The 20,073-nt window shown below is 42.5% G+C and overlaps 1 protein-coding gene across 1 annotated transcript in view; it reads right to left on the reverse strand.

The window, feature by feature from the left end:
• Positions 1 to 1,381: 1,381 nt before the first annotated feature.
• kermit (PDZ domain-containing protein GIPC-like protein kermit) overlaps positions 1,382 to 20,073 on the reverse strand; it is an 82,269-nt gene continuing 63,577 nt past the window's right edge. Inside the window, exons 5-7 of the mRNA XM_071589357.1 lie at positions 3,633 to 3,742; positions 2,464 to 2,545; positions 1,382 to 2,200 (exon numbers count right to left, since the gene is read on the reverse strand). Of these exons, the coding sequence (XP_071445458.1) occupies positions 2,043 to 2,200; positions 2,464 to 2,545; positions 3,633 to 3,742 (350 nt within the window). The 3' untranslated portion in view covers positions 1,382 to 2,042. The remainder of the gene's footprint in view (positions 2,201 to 2,463; positions 2,546 to 3,632; positions 3,743 to 20,073) is intronic.

Here is a 20,073-nt window from a genome sequence, read left to right on the forward strand (position 1 = left end):
AACATATATATATATATATATCATTATTATTATCACCTTGCGAGACGTGAGGTATCCAGAGGAAGTTGCACGAAGGGAAATTTTTCTAAGGTACAATAGAAGGTATGGGAAATGGCACAGACATGTGCTGTAACCAACCGGGAACATAATTCGTTTTTACTTAGAATGTGTCTGATCTTCAAACAGGCGCCGTAATTAAAAAAAATTCAAATTTCATAATACTCTCTCTCTCTAACACGCGGAAGAGGCCCACACAGCATATACCTCTCGAATGCCAGAAGCACGAAATGAAGCCTAAGATGGACAGTCAGCGGCGAACGTGCACCATCCACATCCAAATTAAGGACTGTTGAATACTTTCGATGAGACTAAGCATTCATAAAACTTTCGTACCATATGATTCGCAAAGACGCACCCCGGCCCCCCCCTGCACTTGCCAGGGCAGGGAGCGCTTCTGGCGGGAGGACCACAACTCTCCGTGCCAGCGATATCACGAGGGTTTGGCTTTTAAAATTACATGAAATATCGGCGAAAACTGCCCCCTTCCCAGGACCAAAGCTGGAACCTTCCTCCGAATTCGGTAGACACGTCACAGCTGAAGGAGGCACCACTTCCGCCCGCCTTGCTTCGTGACCCCCGTCGACGGCACCACCATAACTTCGGGTTTCAAGAGAATGACTCGCTTACAAAACCAAACGGGTGAGCAAGAGACGAAATGCGAACGAAAATATGGCATAACTTACGCTAAATTCATACTTGACCCGTTGCACAGCTGAAAGAGAACAGATGATTCTTCCAGTCAACTAGAAACACTCCGACTGCTCTATCGAAGCGACCGAACAGTAGCCGAGTTCGTATTCATATATTTCAATGAACCATTGACCAAACATCGAGGACTGGGTGGCATCCAGGAATCTTTTTAGCGAGTTACTGCTACTCGTGTTTCGTGGCGTGGCATTTGTGCGAAGGCGAAAGAACCATTCATCGCATCGAAAATGCACGCGCATTGGAAGATCCAGGATGACACATCGGGAGCGCCACGCACCGGGTTCGCGTCCAACGGCAGGGGTGTCCGGAGCACCCCATCATGGCGATGGCTGGACGGATATCACCCGATTAGCGGGACCGACACCTGGGAAGCGGGACACAGACATCTGAGAACTCCGAACGGCGGCGGAGGCATGGCCGGCCCAACCGCCCGGGGCGCCCCCGAGCGAGGCGCCGCAGATGGCGCCCGCGAGCATCTTCGGAAAGAAGGAGCGGAGTGCAGATTCACTGTGACCCTATCACAAGATGCCATTTCGGTGACTATGTACCGAACGCTGCATTTTTCTGGTGTGAGAAGAAATCATTAATTTACAATCGAGCATGTATACGGTTTTTTCAGGCACTTTCACTTTTTATTGCATAAAATATCTCCAAATTTAATATTTTTGACATTTCCTCCAATTTATGCTATTTTCTCAAGTACAAAGTAAGTTTTGGTCTCATGAATGGAAATCCAAACAACATTATTGGACTAGATACAAACACTGAGTAACACAATTACAAAATGAAGATACAATCATAGTTTGACGATTGATTCATTTGAAGTAGAAAATGTTACGTATAAGAAAATAAAAAGAGTTTTCATCTTCCTGGTGCTGAAGTTTAGACAAGTATGAATGGAGCGCTTCCACTACCGATGTCCTCGTGTGCTGAAAAGAACGAAATGGATTACAAGGCCAGACTAATACACTTTCTCGCAATTCAAATATCCGTAGCCTTCCGCATATGATACACAAGTTGTAATGATGAATATCATGTCCGGTCATTGCCAGCGACTAATCTCAAAAGACTACCACTCATATTTACAATGTCTTTCGATCTTATTATTAGGCAATGAACAGATGTTTTCAATCGTCACGAGGAATATGAAGTGTATCTCAAGAGACTCCAACTTCCCCGTGCCTCCGCCAAAGATTCCTCCGACGACGAATCCCCGTCGCCCGCTCTGGCACCACGCGTCCCCAAGGCAATGCGACCCTCGGGCGCCCCGCCCTCTAACGGAGGCGGCCGGCCCTCGCGTCCGTTATGGCCCCCCACAGCTCGATGATGAAGTCGTCGGTGAAGGCCAGCTCTTCCAAGTCCGACTCGTCGATGGCCTCTGCGAACTCCATGCTGTTCTTCTTCCCTTCGGATTTCTCCCAGATGAGGGTCGCTTGGGAACGAAAGAATAACGAAAAGCGCACATATAATAGAGATAGCAAGCACTCTCTCACACCCACGGGCGACATGAGGCCGACGCCATTGGGGGGGAAGGGAGAGTGGAAGGCGTGCTCGCGCGGAGGAAGCGCCGTCATTTCCCCCCGCACCCGTGGTGCGCAAGGCAGACAATTCATTTCGTACAACAATTAAAAGAACACATTCTTAAAATATGAGCGTCAATGTAGTTGTATCACCACCGTTTCGAGGCCTCCTTACCGAGTTCGGAGTCGTTGATGCCCATGAAACTCTCCAGCAAGTTGTTTATCTTGTCGATCCCCGCTTGCGTCGTGCCATCTGGCTGAAAGATGGAAAACATCAAGTTCACAAATGGTCAGAGTGTAATTTTAAATCTTTCCGATGGCGAAGTTTGTGTAGCTGTTTTGACCACGCCGTGCTTTTTTGACAGATAATAATATAATATTAGGAGTTACTAAAACCGCAAAGTTAAAACTTCAAAAAACAACACGCAGAACTTAATTAAGAGTTACCGGACGAGACGGCACAAATGAAACTAGAAAATAACCACGTTAAGAGATTATTCCAAATTTATTCTTCAGTTATTTTGAATGTCAGGACACAAAATTGTCTCGAAATATATTAATGCCAAGGAATACATTCCACTTCTACTAATATCACTCCCCACCTCTAAGTTTACTTCGCTTCACCCCACCTCTTCGTTCAATAGCATCGCCTCCTTCCTGACTCGGCATCGGGTTATTAATCTTTAAACTATTGCCCCAATAATCCCCGCTATCCTTCCATTCCACCGCCCACACACACCTACAGCGTCTGCCTCAGAAAGAAGTAGAGAAGAAGCAGATGAAGGAAATGCTATTGCAGATAAAAGCACAAATTAATATCAAAATAACACAAGTGTGGTGGGGTTATCAAAATAACACAAGGGTTTTCCGTGATATAGCGCTCTTATGCTAACATCCTGACATTCGGGCGTCGATCGGAATTTAGAATGTCTCTCTAACATTCTGCACATTTTCGCACGTCGTACTGTTTCGTTAACGGACGTCCAGGGCTTTCTAAGGGAACGGGATGGAACAGTGGTTAACGTACCGCCTTCCCACCCAGAGGGCCCGGGTTCGAATCCCGGCGGCGGTAGATATTTTCCCGACCCCAACTTGATGTGGAGGGCACTTAGAGTGAGTACGCCGTCCGTCGAATGGAACGCTAAGCTGCGGACCCCTTGGCGTCCTTTGTTAAGAGTAGGCTAATGCCGATACCTTTACCTATCAGACCAGCATTGGGGTCGATTGCTGCCGTTATGGTCGTATTCAAATACACGCATTTGGATTCGTTAACGATACGGCTGACTTTTTGAACGGTGGCCAGCCCCGAAGGGTAACGTGTCAACGATAATCATCACAGTTTACCTCTTGCTCGATGGCCGCGTTCCCGTCAGCCCTTAATCTCAGCGTCTCCTTGCCGGAACCATACGTCTGCTTCTTGGTCTTCCGAGGGTCCCCTCGCGGGCCGATGTTGGCTGCAATGCAAAGGTAAAGTCATCGTCAATTGGATATGAGCAACACACGCGGCGAGCGAGCGCTCTTCGCGAGGGGGGCGCTGGGGTTCGCCTCCCGTTTCTTGGCAACACGCCAGCAACAACGGAGGGGGAGAGGTTGGATGGAGTTACTACATCGGGCGCACGCCGAGGTTTACCACGGCAGGAGGCCCACCGTCGGGCAGGCGAAAGGGAATGCCTCGCGTTCCGCACCGAGCCATTCATTCGGTCTCCGGATTGGTGGATGGTGGGTTCGAGTCCCACTGCGAGCAGGGGCGTAGGGCGTTAAACTCTGGCTTGTTGCGACCTTTTGGAAACCAGATAACGAGCTAAGGGGGTCCTATGGGGATACCCTCGGCACACCGGACACGATGGACGCCCAGCGAGGAGAAGTTCTAAGTTTGCATTGCACACTTGCCATTGGCAAGGCTAGAATGCGAAGAGGTCATGCCACTTCAGATCAGAAAGGAGTTGTAAATATTAAGTGGAGAGTGAAGTACTGCAGAGAAGACAGAGCGAGATAGCCGAGGCATCTTCTTGCCAACTCAACCTTGACCCTGCTCGACCGCGACGTTACACTCCATCACTTCCCGTTGAACATTCTCCTCCAGGCCACTCCTCTTTTCCCAGCGTGCATTCGAAAATTTGAAAAACAGCAGAGATTTACTCCATCACGACAACTTATAAATTTACGTCATTCCTTCTCCCTAAATTCCCATCCGTTTCTTTCAAACATCCCGCGACTTAAGCAACATTAAGAAATCGACTAGAAAGGCCAATTCCACTCCCCTTTCTTCCGCTCAACAACTTATAACTGCCCACGATTGAAATGGTGGCGCAATCCTTGGGCCAACAATCTCGCTTATTTACACCGAATCCCCATCCCAACCTCATATCCAAACCACGCGTATGTTTAAAAAATCTCACTTGCCGCCTTTCCTGCGACTCAAGCCCGGTCTCCTACGTGGGCGAATGTACAAACCCTCGATCCTCACCGACAACCATCGCCATTCCACCAGATATTGTGCCAAGTGAAGTAAAGCGAAACATTCTGCACTCTGATCAACACAGGGTGGTGGGTCCAGCAGGATGTGGATAGGCCCCGACAGACCGTCCGCCCACGACTCGTTTGCAGCTAATTTCTCCCACTCAGCCCCCGCACCCTTCTCCCCTGCCCACCCCACTCACTGCCCCGCACCACTCTCACCACTTATGCTTCCTAACCCTCAAGCACCCTGACCACTCAGGCATGTCACGACGGCATCGAGTCACGCACTCTTTCTCGAACGCACCGCCGCCACTCTTCACGTCCCCAGGTCGGTGACTTCGAACACTAGTTTCCATGACATGCATTCTCAATCCACTCCATCGAGCAACAGCTTAGTAGGGGGAAAATGTTTGTCCTGGCGCAGGTTTGACCTTGACATTCCAACCCGGAACTATCGGTCGCAGAGAAAAACAAATGACGTCACGTGAAAGAGGGGGGCATTTGTCCTTCACAGGCAATATAATTGCATCACGTCAACCCAACCCACGCAGGAAAAATCATCCTGGCGCAAGTTTCACCTTGAAACTCAAACCCGGATACATCAACAACTATCGGTCGCAGAGAAAAACAAATAACGTCACGTGAAAGAGGGCGGGAGGGAGCATTTTTCCTTCATATGCAATCTAGTTGTACAACGTCAACTCAACCCATGCAGGAAAAATCATGACCCAAGGCCATCGCCTCTTATATCTCCAGAACTATCGATTGTAGAGTACAACAAACGGTGCCAAGTGAAAAGGGAGGCAATTATACTTCAGATTAATGCCTTAAAGAGTCCTCTTTATATTGGACAATATATAGATTTTATCAAATATCTCGTTTAATAATAACGATAACAACAAATAAACAAAAATAATGGAAAGACAACGTAATTATATGTTAAAAAGGTCCTTATTATTTTTTTGATAGCACTTTAAATAAGCCCGTAAAAATTAATTAAAGTTCTCAAGACCTAATTTTTTGAAATTCCCGCTATTTCTCTTTAATTCCGCTTTGCTATTCTCTCATTCTATACCTATTAATCAGTCTCCTTATCCTATTCGGAAATTGACATTTAAAGCGGAGGGCATGAAGAGAGAGTAGAATTGCGTTAACCGGGAAACGCCCATCCCTCACCCCTAGCTTTTTCCCTTTCCACCACACTTTCTACGCAGTATATAAAGGGGACGGATCGGAGGTAGGTCGCCAGCAGATCGGGAAATATTCCCGATCTATAGGCCCACCTAATCATCGTGTAGGGTTCCAGATGAGATCTTCCTCCGTGGGGCTAACACCAAAAGCTGTGGGGTAAGTATGACCCGTTAGCCAAATTGGCTTTTCGGATTTTTTTTCATTTTTTCCATACGCTCTAGAAGCGAGCAAATGTGAAGATGGGTCACTCTCAATGCCCGCCTTCGATTCCCGGCGAGAAAACCGGAGACCCTTTCCAGGGTATCCAAGGGTTTTCAGGGTACGGGAATATCATTGTCGAAAGGACACCCCCTATGTACCCCTTAGCGGGTTGAGCACCGTGGGGGTACTCAGTACTATCGTACTGAGTATTTTCCAGAACTTTCAGACCGATCGGACCAGCGGTTTTGGCCCTATGGCCAAAAAAGCCGAAATTTTCGGGAATTATGCTCAATAACTCCGTTGTTTGAAGAGATAAAAATATGATTTAAATTTGAATGTTTATCAGAAAACAGCTGGCTACCGATTCCGCGTGGAATTAATCGTAAAAATATTAGGGTTCACCCTAGGGTAATAAGGGTATAGTAAAATCACCGACTGAAGTACCCTTTTCAAAATGCTATATGATACGGAGCATAAGTGTTTACTATTCCCAATTTCTAAAAGTTTGATATACCAAATAGGTAGGTCACTATTCCTAAAAGAAAGGATAAGAATTAGGCGGTGGCGTTTACAAAAAACCCTCTAGATAAAAATATGGTTTAAATTTGAAAGTTTATCAGGGAAAATTTAGTTATCTATTCCGCATTGAATTACCCGTAAAATTATAAGTGTTTACCCTTGGAAAACTAAGGGTATGGAAAAATCCCTAATTGAGGTACCATTTTTAAAATTCTGTACGATACCAGACATAAGGGTATAACATTCCCAATTTCTAAAACTTTGATATACCAAATAGGTGGACCAAATATATAATGTTTTCTCTAAGGAATAGGGATACAAAATTGTGGAAATTCATATATATTAAAACGAACATTTTGTTTCAAATAATTTTTATTTGATTATTTTTTTTACATATAAAAAACTTTTCTTGGCTATAATTATAAATCATAACCTCCCCCACCGTCATTGTAAACATTCGGGGGAGAAAAATTTTCTTTTCCCTCCCCCGAAAAAAGATTGTCGCCACCACCCCCTCCCCGAATCGGGTGGTCATCTTCTCCACCTTCTCCACCCGGTAGCGGGTTTCCTCCTCTAAGTCCTCCTTCTTCAGAAATGACCCCTCCTCCTGCAACCGAAAGAATCTTTCCCGGATGCTAGCCTGCCAGAATAAAAATAGGTACCGTCAGTAGATATTAATTACACCTCGAGCATTATTAAAATTTGATATAACCAGTTAAAAAAGCTACCACAGAAGTTGATGTAGAGGTCAACGCTTCGGGTGACGTTGAGGTGGAGGTGGTGACGCTGACAGTGGGGGTGCTGGTAAGCGTCGTGGTTGAGGGGGTGGACTCCATCCTACAAAGGTAAAAACGAAAACTTTGTATATAAAAATCATATGTATATATATACCTATGTGTGTGTATATATATATATATATATATAATCATACTTACTTGTGCTTACAAAAGAAGTCTGTCAAAGAAGTGATGGAGTAGTGATTGATGGTTAGTAGTGACGCTGACTGCGGTGGACTGATTAGCGGTCGATGGCTAGTAGTGTCAATTGCTGCGACGGTCTGAGCAGACGATGGCTGGTCTCGTAACGGTCGTAAGTGAGAAGGCTGCTAGTTCTCGTGACGATCGTAAGTGAGAAGCTAAGCAATCGTACCGTCTATATATAGTAGATAGAAGAAGCTGATGATATTCGTTGCGGTAAAGGGAGTTCGCAGTTTGCAATGCAGCATTGAGCATTGCATTTTTTCAGTAGAAGCTGCCAACTCCAAAGACCTTGGCACATGCTCAGGTTGCGTCGAAGGATAATTGAAAGGAAATACCTGAACTAGTCAATTCCATCCAAGCACATGCGTAGATGATGAAATTACTTGATTTCAACTAGGTAACCTTCTTGCGCGAATGTTCGGCATTGAGCATTGCATTTTTTCAGTAGAAGCTGCCAACTCCAAAGACCTTGGCACATGCTCAGGTTGCGTCGAAGGATAATTGAAAGGAAATACCTGAACTAGTCAATTCCATCCAAGCACATGCGTAGATGATGAAATTACTTGATTTCAACTAGGTAACCTTCTTGCGCGGATGTTCGGCATTGAGCATTGCATTTTTTCAGTAGAAGCTGCCAACTCCGCAAACCTTGGCACATGCTTAGGTCGGTGGATAATTCAAATGGTTGAACTAGTTAATTCCATCCACATCCAGACCAGCACATGCACAGATGATGACATTACTTGATTCTAACTAGGTGGCCTTCTTGCACGGGTGTTCCGCTGAGGGAATTAGCTTTTATTTCTATAAAACTCCACTTCTGAGAGTTAAGTTTCCATTTCCTCCAGAGCAGCTTAGAGAGCTATTACGGACCGATTTCACCTCCCGAATCATCAGCTGTATTCATTGACGTCAGGAGTAAGTACATATCATTAATAATCGCATTAATTTCTTAGGGTATATGCAATACCTAAAAGAAATTCATATATAATTGATTTTATCAATAGGATTGCATAGTTTGTTAACTAATCAGAAGTAGTAATATATATACAGCAATGTCTAACGTAAATTCACTATATAAAATATCATTATTAAAGTTATCAAAATATATTGTTCAAAGCGCATTCGTTAAGACGGAGAAGAGACAATCACCGGGTATCTCATTTAGACATTGTTTGCAGAGTAAAGTTGACATAATCTTGTACCATTTATCCGATTCAATACCTCGCACTACGTTTAATCATATTGAGCAATATACTATTGCAGAAGAATACGAGTTTCTGTTCGAACGGGGTTATGAAGTAGATGATATTCGTTACGAGGTTTTTCTACCTCTAGATCCTGCACTTAATGTAATGAGATGAAAAAGTATTTTTTCATACGTATCATTTTTTTATTTTATTTCAGCAACAGCTCAAAGAACCTTTAATCATGCCCTCTATCCAAGAAATTCTAGAAAATTACAATGCTGGTAGCTATCACAATTCGGAAGAATTAGAACAGGCATTAAGTGACATATATATGAAAATAGTGTTTGATGACGATAACATTTCTGATATGGGGACGTATAATCGAATGAAAAATGCGCTGGATAAGGCAAAGGGAAGAAAATTTTGCACTTACTGTGAAATCTTCTATGACATTGACGAGGCTATGCCTCATGAGAATACCAACGCGCACCGGATTAAAATCAACGAGCAAATAGGGAGAGGATTCAATGAAATTGAATCAGCTATTCGTTCCAGACTGAAAACATTTTGGATTACTCCCGTGGAAGATGGTGAACAGGACGTGATCTCATTTCTCAATAACATCAAAACTCAGTTGATCGAAAAGATAAATGATCAAATAGTGGAAAATAGTGCCATTAAATTCAATCTTGTTTTGATTTGCAAATTCAAAAAGGGTGAGAGGGATGAAATGAACGCTTCCTTCAAAACCAACAATCGCAGGTTATTGTTAGCAGATGAAATTGAGGAAGTAATCAATGAGACATTTTCTAAACTTTTAAAAGAAAAGTCCGAATTTCAAGCTAAAGGTTCAGGATGGGCCTTATCAAATGTGCTAGGTTTAGAACTGCGAATAAACAAGTACACGCCATTTCGAGGATCAACATTCATTGAGCTGCCTATAAAAATTAGGAATACTAAATCCGTTATCAATATCAGAAATGATGATCAATACTGCTTTAAGTATGCCATTTGGGCCAAAAATATCGATAAGGATCCTCAAAGAGTTTCCCAGTATAAGACACGAGCATGCCATATGGGTTACAATTGGGACTGCATCGCGTACCCGGTGGAGCTGAAAGATATTCCCAAACTCGAACGTGTCAATAATATTTCAATCAACGTTTTTGGTCTGACAGATAAGAACCTCGTGTACCCACTAAAAATTGTAGATCATGAGCTCGAGGATCATCGCGACCTCCTTTACATTAGCAACGAAACAACCGCTCACTATTGTTGGATTAGGAATTTTGATAAATTGATTCACTCCCAAATTACGAAGCATTCTAATAGAATATTCACTTGCAAACGCTGCCTCACACATTACCAGAGTAAGCACAGGCTAGAAGAGCATCAACAGCTATGTAAAGGTACAGGCGAGCCGAGTAAAATCATTCTACCTGACGAGGACAATAAAAGTTTACAATTCACAAACTTAAATTATTCTTTTCGGGTACCTTTTGTCATTTACGCTGACTTTGAATGTCTTCTGGAAAATATTAGTACCTGCGAGCCTTATCCTTACTCATCCTATACTAATTTAATGCAGAGACATACCCCATTCAGCTTTAGTTACATCGTAGTGGGACCTGAGGGATGCGAGGACCCATACCTGTACCGAGGTCCCAATGCTGCTAGGGTATTCATTTTACGGATGAAAGAAGAGGCTGAAAAAGTTTGTAAACTTTACAAAAATATTATTCCAATGAATCCTCTCACTCCAGAGGAAGACTCAGATTTTGAAACTGCAAACGCATGTCACATTTGTGGTAAAGAATTGAAGGAGAATAAAGTTAGAGACCATGATCATTTGACAGGAAAGTATAGAGGACCTGCGCACTATTTTTGTAACATTCAATATAAAATGCCGAATTTCCTTCCAATCTTTATTCATAACCTCTCATCATATGATGGGCATTTCATCGTACGAGAGCTTAACTATGATGACAGGGAAATATTTATAATTCCAAATTCTGAAGAAAAATATATATCTTTTTCTAAGTCTATCACGGAAAATTTCAAAATTCGGTTTGTTGACACGTTTAGATTCATGCCTACCTCTCTAGCTTCATTGGTTGCCAATTTAACAGAGTTTAAATGCACAAGCACAATATTCGGTGAAAAGACAAATTTAGTTACACGAAAGGGGGTTTATCCCTATGATTATACTGATTCGTTGAATAAACTCGATGAAACCTTGCTCCCGGAAAAGGAGAATTTTTACAACAGACTGACCGATGAATATGTATCTGACGAAGATTATCAGCATGCAGAAAATGTTTGGGGCGCATTTGAATGTGAAACACTCGGCGATTACAGCGATGTCTATCTGAAAAGCGACGTGACCCTTTTAGCTGATGTTTTTGAAAATTTTCGTGACGTATGCTACAGCGCGTATAAACTAGATCCTGCGTGGTATTATACTGCTCCAGGTTTAACTTTTGATGCAATGCTCAAATACACTGAAATAGAACTAGAGCTTTTGACTGACTACGACATGATACTAATGATTGAAAACGGCATCCGAGGAGGAATTTCACAATGCTGTAAAAGGTACTGCGAATCGAACAATAGATACATGTCAAGTCATGACCCAGATTCAGGTCCAACCTATTTGACATATCTAGACGCTAACAATCTCTATGGGTGGGCCCTTTCGAGACCCCTTCCCTACGGTAAATTTCGATGGTTAACACAGGCAGAAATTGATGATTTAAACGTTGAAAATGTTCCCGAAGACAGTGAAACTGGATATATTCTCGAAGTTGATCTTGAGTACCCACATAGGCTACACGATACACATTCAGATCTCCCTCTTTGCCCGGAAAACAAGACACCACCTGGCGGTAAACATAAAAAACTGCTAACAACTCTCGAAAATAAGAGTAAATATGTAATTCATTACGTAAACTTGAAACAAGCTTTAGAACTAGGACTGGTGCTGAAGAAGGTGCATAGAGTAATCAGGTTTAGTCAATCACCTTGGTTAAAGACCTATATTGATTTGAACACTGAGAAAAGAAAAATGGCAGTCAATGATTTTGAGAAGGATTTCTATAAACTGATGAACAATGCAGTATTTGGGAAAACAATGGAGAACGTGAGGAAACGTATGAATATGGAATTAGTGGTAAACGAAAAAAGACTACAAAAACTAATTAATAAGGCAACATTTCTGGATAGGACGATTTTTCACGAGTGTTTAGTTGCCATTCACATGCGGAAGGCAGTCATAAAAATGAATAAACCTATATATATAGGTTTCTGTGTCTTGGACTTGAGTAAGACTTTAATGTATGACTTTCATTATAGAACAATGCTTCCGAAATACGGGGAAAATATATCCCTCGCCTACACCGATACTGATAGCTTCATATATGAAATAAAAACGGATGATGTGTATAGGGATTTTCTGGGGAACCTAGATGCATTTGACACGTCGAATTATCCAAAGGATCACTTTTGCTTTTCTGAACAAAATAAAAAAGTAATTGGTAAATTCAAGGACGAATGCGATGGAAACCTAATGACACATTTTGTCGGATTACGTAGTAAACTTTATTCGTTCAAGGTAGAGGGAGGTAAAGAAAAGAAGAAAGCAAAAGGAATAACGAAAGTTGTTAAGGAAAAAGGTTTAAAATTTAACGACTATGTACAATGTCTCCGGGAGAACTCGGTGGTATTTCGAAAAATGAACGTGATACGGAGTAAAATGCATAATATTTACACCATGGAGATGAATAAAGTCACGCTGAATGCATCCGACGATAAGCGATACCTTTGTGAAGACGGGATAAAAACGTTTGCGTGGGGTCACTATAAAATTCCACGAAAACGAACGCATAATGATGCTTTTAACGGCGATTGAAATTATAAAAGAAAGATATTTTTAATCTAAATTTCAGTGTTAACCATGACGTTAGCCTGGAAGCATCCATTTACCTGTATTTGCGCGGGTCCCTCAGGCTGCGGGAAAACCACATTTGTCACGCAGTTTTTGGAAAATTTAGATTATATGGTGAATAGCCCGATACGTGAAATAGTATGGTGCTGTGCTCCTGGAAGTGAACCAAGCATTAGAATACCCGTTCAATTTCGAACCGAAATACCGCCTTTCGAAGAATTTGGTGGTGTGCCAACGTTGTACGTGATTGATGATTTAATGAGCGAAGGGGCCTATAGCAAAGACGTCTCTAAACTGTTCACTAGAGGAAGCCATCACTTTAACATTTCGGTTTTCCTAATTACGCAGAATATTTTTTATCAAAACCCGCAAGCGAGAAACATCTCGCTAAATTCCAAGTATATCGTTGTCTTTAAGAATCCTAGAGATAGGTCGCAATTTGGTCACTTGGCTAGGCAGGTGTATCCGGAAAAATCGGGGGAATTGGAGAGGGTATATAAACAAGTTACGCAACAACCATTCGGTTATTTGGTTCTGGATCTTGGTCAGGACTCAGACGAGAGGTTTCGTTTTAGAACGAAAATATTTCCTAAAGACGGGGCAACTGTAGTTTACATGTCCCTACACGATGAAAAGATTGAAGAACAATAAACATTTGCTCCACGTCTTAAAATCGGCAAAACCAAAACTTCGCACTGCGATTGTTAAAACCTCGGACGACGAGTTGATCAAAGCCATTTGCGATTGTTGTTTGAATACACTTAACGGGAACCATAAGATAGATAATAGGTTAAAACAAAAACTATCCAAGCATCGTAACACGTTGAGAAAGTTAGCTGTGCGGGGGGCGAGTGTGAAGAAGAAACGTGCGCTGCTCGTACAAAAAGGTGGTTTTTTACCATTATTGCTGGGATCAATTTTAAGCGGTGTCATCGGTAGCCTGCTGGGAAAATGAGCCTGCGTAAGATGCTAGTCGTGACTCCGGAAGTTTTTGATCGAAGTCGTGTAAAGGCTAGGTTGAGTACATTGGACAAGGAAATGAAAGGTGTGTTGGTTAAGAAAAGTATAAAGGATATTGATAAGTGGCATTTGTATAAAAGAATACTCGATAAATACCTTGACGCCGTCTCAGATATAAACTCCCCCGTACACGTTCCAATAGTCAAGTCCTTGGTAGAAACACCAACGAGGTCACGAGTTGCTGACGAGAGAGAGGAAATCCCCGCATTGAGAAAAACTCTGGCAGAAGTGAAAAGGTTGAATAAAGATTTAGACTCGACATGGGGACGCATACACGAAAGGCTAGGGGGAATGGAAAGCGTAACGTCAACGAGAAAAAAACGAAACCTATCGCGAGAAAGAAAACAACAGCTACCGTCTCCAAGAAAAATTCCGAGAAAAAGCGAGCGCGTAAGAAAACCGAAGACATACGGTCCGGATTGGGACACGACGTGATTGAGAACATATATAATAGCCCAGAGCACCCTGCCGGGTTTTCATCGGTTGAAAAATTATATAAAGCTACGGGAATAGGCCGAAAGGTGATTCGTGAGTGGTTAGAATCTCAAGAGGCATATACACGACACAAACCGGTGAGGAAAAGGTTCCCCAGAAATCACTATAACGTAACTTACATTGATGAGTGCTGGCAGTGCGATTTGAATGATTTGAGAAGATTGAAAAAATACAACAACGGGTGCTGTTACATTATGACTATAATAGACCTATTCTCCCGTTTTGCGTGGGCGAAAGCTTTGAGGACAAAGAGGCCGGAGGAGATAATTGAAGTATTTAAGGCTATATTTCGCGAACGCAAACCATTGAAAATTCAGAGCGATAAAGGGGGTGAATTTGTTAATAGTAAATTTAAAACTTTTCTCTCGAATCGAGGGGTAAAGTTTTACACCACAAATAATCCGGACATTAAGGCTAGCCTCGTTGAACGTTTCAATCGCACGCTAAAGTCTAAAATGTACAAGTATTTCACGAAATACACAACCTACAAATATGTCGATGTGCTCCCAAAACTCATTAGTAGTTATAACAATTGCGTTCATTCTAGCACAGGTATCGCACCCTCCAAAGTGAATGCAAAAAATGCATTTTCAATCGCTAGTCACATGAGGAAACCACTTACTAGCAAGGATTTTAAATTGAACGCGAATGATTATGTGAGAATCAGTAAGGAGCGACTTCCATTTACCAAAGGATACACTCCAAACTATACTAGTGAAATATTCAAAATCGCGGACGTGGATCGATCGAGGTCAATACCGACATATAAATTGAAGGACCTTAACGGTGAGGATATAAAGGGTAGTTTCTATGTGGAAGAACTAGTCAAGGTGAATGTGTCCTCCGAGACGGAATATAGGATAGAAAAAGTTTTGAGACGTAAAGGGAGTGGACCTAAATTGGAATACTTTGTCAAGTGGGAAGGATACCCATCCTCATTTAATTCTTGGATTCCTGCCTCCTCCGTGCGTACATTATGAACGAATTTTATCTTACACTACCTAGCGACAGTTCGAGGGATTTCTATCCGAGAAATACGATAGCTAACTACAAAACAAAATTGAGTCATCGTATCGATTTGATGAATGATGATTGGTACGTAGGTCTGGCGGAAATTTCCCTTCCATCTATTCATATTCTTTCTGGTGAAGTTAGAGAGGAAATTGGAGATGCTGGAACTTTGGAGGAAGAAGAAGCGTCTTCTAAAGATAATAGAACGCGAAATGAAAAGGGATTAGTTCGCGGAGAGATAGGAGGAGGACCGAGGTATGAATCTAGCGACGTTAAAATTACATTAAAAGATGGTTCGTTCTTTGTGGTACCTACTGGCGCATACGAATCACTAGGTAAGGCATTTGTCAAACCATTCCTCGAACTAGATAAAGCGAAACGTATAGCAGTACAAACGGAAATCTTTAATGCGAATAATGATGATCTTCCATTCGCTGAAAACGTATCAGGATTGAGTGAGCGTATAGAACCTGGCGTGTTAATTACTGCTAAAAACGTTACTTACACTTTACTTCCGGGCACGTATAATTCCTTTCGAGATTTATTTATTACTACTCTGTCAGATTTTAGTACGATTAGTAGAAATTACATTCGTGGAGACATATCAGGTATAATATCCATACTAGCAGCGAAGGAAGCACATGCAATAAACAAAAGCGATGTGGTAAAAGGAATCATAGCAAACTCCTCTTCCAACATATATGTCTACACAGATATAATCAAACCGCAATTTGTGGGTGATTCGCTCAGTCGATGCGTACGCATCTTGAATACTAAAATTGGTGAATATCAGACATTCAATCCGATATATTATTTCCCCGTTGAGAAGAACCATATCGAAAGCATCGAAATTCTACTGAGTGATAAACTCGGTGAGCCCATATCTTTTCGTAGTGGTGAGCAAAGCTCTATAATAGTGTTACACTTTATAAAAAAGAACTAATTCACGTTAGTTTATCATTCTGCGTCGAGATGGCATCGGTGGTGGACCGATATTACAGTTATTATGCGAAGCAGGTGGGGGGAGAGATTGGGCCATTGTATAGAGCTTCGTACAGGGTACAAAAGGGACGAGGTATTGGAAGTTTTCTCGCAGGTCTGTGGCGTTTTGCTAAGCCATTACTATTCAGCGGACTGAAAAGTGTGGGTAAGGAAGCAGCGAGTGCGGGAGCGGCGGCACTCGCGGACCTTGGGACTAAACCGGTAAAGGATATACTGCGCAGTAGAATAAACGAGGCGGGGCAGAACTTGAAACGCAAGGCCGAGGATAAGTTGAAAGGTATGACTGGTGGACGATTGAGGTTCGTGAAACGTCCAAGGCTAAATAAAATAAAACCCGTTGGTGGTAAGAAAAAACAGCATTCGAGTAGAAGGCGGAAACGAGGAAAGGTCGCGCTGAGTGATATTTTTTCATAATGAGTGAGCACATGCTGAGTTCGCTGGACATATTCCAACCCAATCCTCCGATACAGACGAACATTCTCTCGAAGCGACTTGTATCATATAAACCCATCTCTTCGTTGGATAATAGATCCGTTATCGAATTTCTAATAAAAGATTCTGGAGATGCGTACAAGGACTTGAATAGCGTTTATCTGAGACTTAAGGTGAAACTCTGTAAAAAGAATTTAACTGACTTTACCGATAGTGATACCAATCAGCCGGGAGTCGTCAACAATCTTCTCCATTCTCTCTTTGAACAGTGTAATGTATATTTCAATGGAACTCTTGTCACACCATCCGAGGATAATTACCACTATAGGAGCTTTTTCGAAAACGCGTTAAACTATGGGGTCGATGCGAGCAGAACGCACCTGCGTAATGTAGGCTGGGAATTAGATACGGGAAATGATATCGATAAGACGGATTCTTCCAATGCAGGGTACACGAAACGAAAATCATGGTTCAAGAATAGCACCGAGGTGGAACTATTTGGTAAATTGCACGTGGACGTGTTCAATCAGTCGCAACTATTGCTGGATCGAGTCGATGTTGGAATTAGGTTGATGCTTGCACCTCCCTCCTTCTATCTCATGGAGGGAGAAGAAGGAGTCTTGAAAATTCTCGACGCTACTCTTTCCGTGCAACAGTTTGAAATCAATCCGTCCATATTGGTGGCGCATAGTAAAATATTACAAAGTGGGAAAAATGCGAAATATCATTACAAAAGAACTGAACTAAAGACTTTTACTATACCTGCCGGAGGTCGAACCTTGAATATCGATAATGCTATTGTTGGACGGATACCTAACACAATCGTTTTTGCAATGGTAGATAATGAATCATATGCGGGCAGTGTGATGAGGAATCCGTTCGCCTTATCTCATTATTCATTGGAGAATTTTTCAATGTTTGTAAACGGTGTTCAGATTCCTTCGGAAGGTTTGGAGTGTAATTTCTACGGGAAAAAATATTGGGCACGTGCGTACGATACATTATTTTCGGGTACTGGAATAAAGCACGCTGACAGAGGTAATCAAATCACGTACGACATGTTCGGACACGGTTATTTCATGCTAGTCTTTGATCTAACCCCCGACAATTCTGGGAATGAGGATCATATAAGTTTAGGAGATAGAGGTGTTGTGAGAATAGAGGCTAAATTCGAGCGAGAGTTGACAAAAACAGTCACGTGTCTGCTTTTTGCAGAGTATGACGCTACATTGGAAATAGATAAGGACAGGAACATTATCGCAAACTTTTAGTCATGGATAGCGTGCAGATAGATACGTTATTAAGACAATTAAAAATATTCCGCGGAGTCTATGCATCTGATAGGTTACCAAAATCACCTCAAAATGGAGTTTACATAGTTAATTTAGATCCTTCTAATTTACCGGGTTCTCACTGGGTGGGGATATACTTGGACAATCATTCAGCCGAGTATTTTGATTCTTATGGTCTGCCTCCCTTCGTAGCGAACGTACGCCAATTTTTAAAACCATTCACAGTCACTCAAAATCGCGTACAAATTCAAAGCTTTCATTCGGATATTTGCGGTGAATACTGCTGTCTCTATACCGCGAGTAAATCTTTAGGACAAAAACTACACAAATTCCTCAACCAATTCCACCAAACCATCCCCCATCTCAACGACTGCCGAGCCTTGAAGCTGTTCCGTCTAACCTTCAACCAACTACGACGCGTCAGATGTCACCCTAGAGCTCAACGGTGCTGTTCCAGAATAAATAGGACGAATTGGTGAGGAAAACATCCATTGCGGAAGAGAAAGCCAAAGGATGCAGATCATCGTGGCCGTGTGCTTTTCAAAGGGGGGAGTTACGGAGATGGCAGCCGTCGATTTGGATAGCAATCGTCTCTTCTGGGGCAGCTTTCGTCGTCATGGAAAGCTCACAGCTGGAGGAAAGAAGCTTCGATTTCAAGATCCACTGCATTGCAACGAGGAGACCTCGTTTGAGCACGGCTTCATCTCACACATCGAGTTGGCCCCAGCTTTGGAAGCCATCATAGAGGGGGTCACGGGGCTTTACGCATTTAGCGAGGCAGAGTGCGAATTTCTCTCTGATCTCACGGGGCGCACGTTCATTTGCATGGAAAAGGAGCTGGCCTGCCCCCATCCCGAGAAATGTACCTTCCCCTCATTTTCCTGCCTGAATCCCTGTCATAAATTGCGCAGTAGCGTTTGTGCCCTCAGAAACGCGCACTCTCTGGCGCAGTGGTTCCAATACAACCGCCTCAAGGCTGAGGTTGAGCCCTGCCCAGATGACTGTTCCCCATCCCCTCTTCCATCGCCGATCTCTTAAGCAATTTTAATACACGCTAGACTTCAGTCGTGATGCAGCCGTCAGTGGATGCGGTTCTCCAGTCACCACCGGTGAAGAGAAAGAGACCTGCTGGACATTCGACTTGCTCTCCGCCTCGACTTTTGAACAATTTACTTCTTCAAACTGTGTATTATTTGAATGAGACAAAGACAAAGAGCGTGTGCATTGGTTACGGAAGTGACTTTGAATCAGTGGTTCAATTTAACGGTAAAAAAAGTGTAACATTTTCACAAAGTGAATGGGAAAGCATCTCAAATTCGATAGGGACTGTAAACGTGTACTTTTATAGGGGAGAAAAAGGTGTGTTAACGTCACCCTGCTTGGCATATGCAAATTACTTTGGGAAGAGACATTTGGTTTTGAAAAGCAATTTAACGAAAAACACCGTCAACTTGAATGGTGATGAGTGGGGGGCTCTAATACAACTCTTCAAACTGATAAATCTATTTCTCCAGAGGCTTTTGGATAGTCGTCAAAAAATAAAACAGTTTCTCGCGAATAAATTAGCAAATAATATTGCAAATTGTGATATACAGAGGCTTGAATTGGAGAAGGTACTCATTGCGTATGATTCGGCTGATGACTAAAAGTATTTGGCTTCCTGTGTGCGAATGTAAGACTTTTTAACCTCTGGCACGAATGAAAGTTCTGTAAGTTAAAAGGTCTTGATGTAAGTTCAACCCCTGGCATTGGGTGTAAAAACCTTGTAAGTTGGACATACATCGCGATGAGTGCCATTATCGAATTTCAAGGATTTATGACCAGCGATGGAAAATTTATTGTCAAGGAATTGGCAATCATCGCTGTCCAGAACAAATGTTGTAATACGTGGCTATTTAAATCGCCGGCGAGAATTCTTTATACTAAAGAGGCGACTTGGCTGCGTAACAATTATCACGGCTTGACGGAATATTCTGGAGACGTGGATTATTCTGATTTGGAGAGTGTATTATCCAATTATACGAGGCCATATAAATATTTATATACCAA

This window comes from Hetaerina americana, unplaced genomic scaffold (genome assembly GCF_022747635.1).
Source record: "Hetaerina americana unplaced genomic scaffold, ioHetAmer1.1.p SCAF_37, whole genome shotgun sequence".
NCBI classification, from domain to species: Eukaryota; Metazoa; Arthropoda; class Insecta; order Odonata; family Calopterygidae; genus Hetaerina; species Hetaerina americana.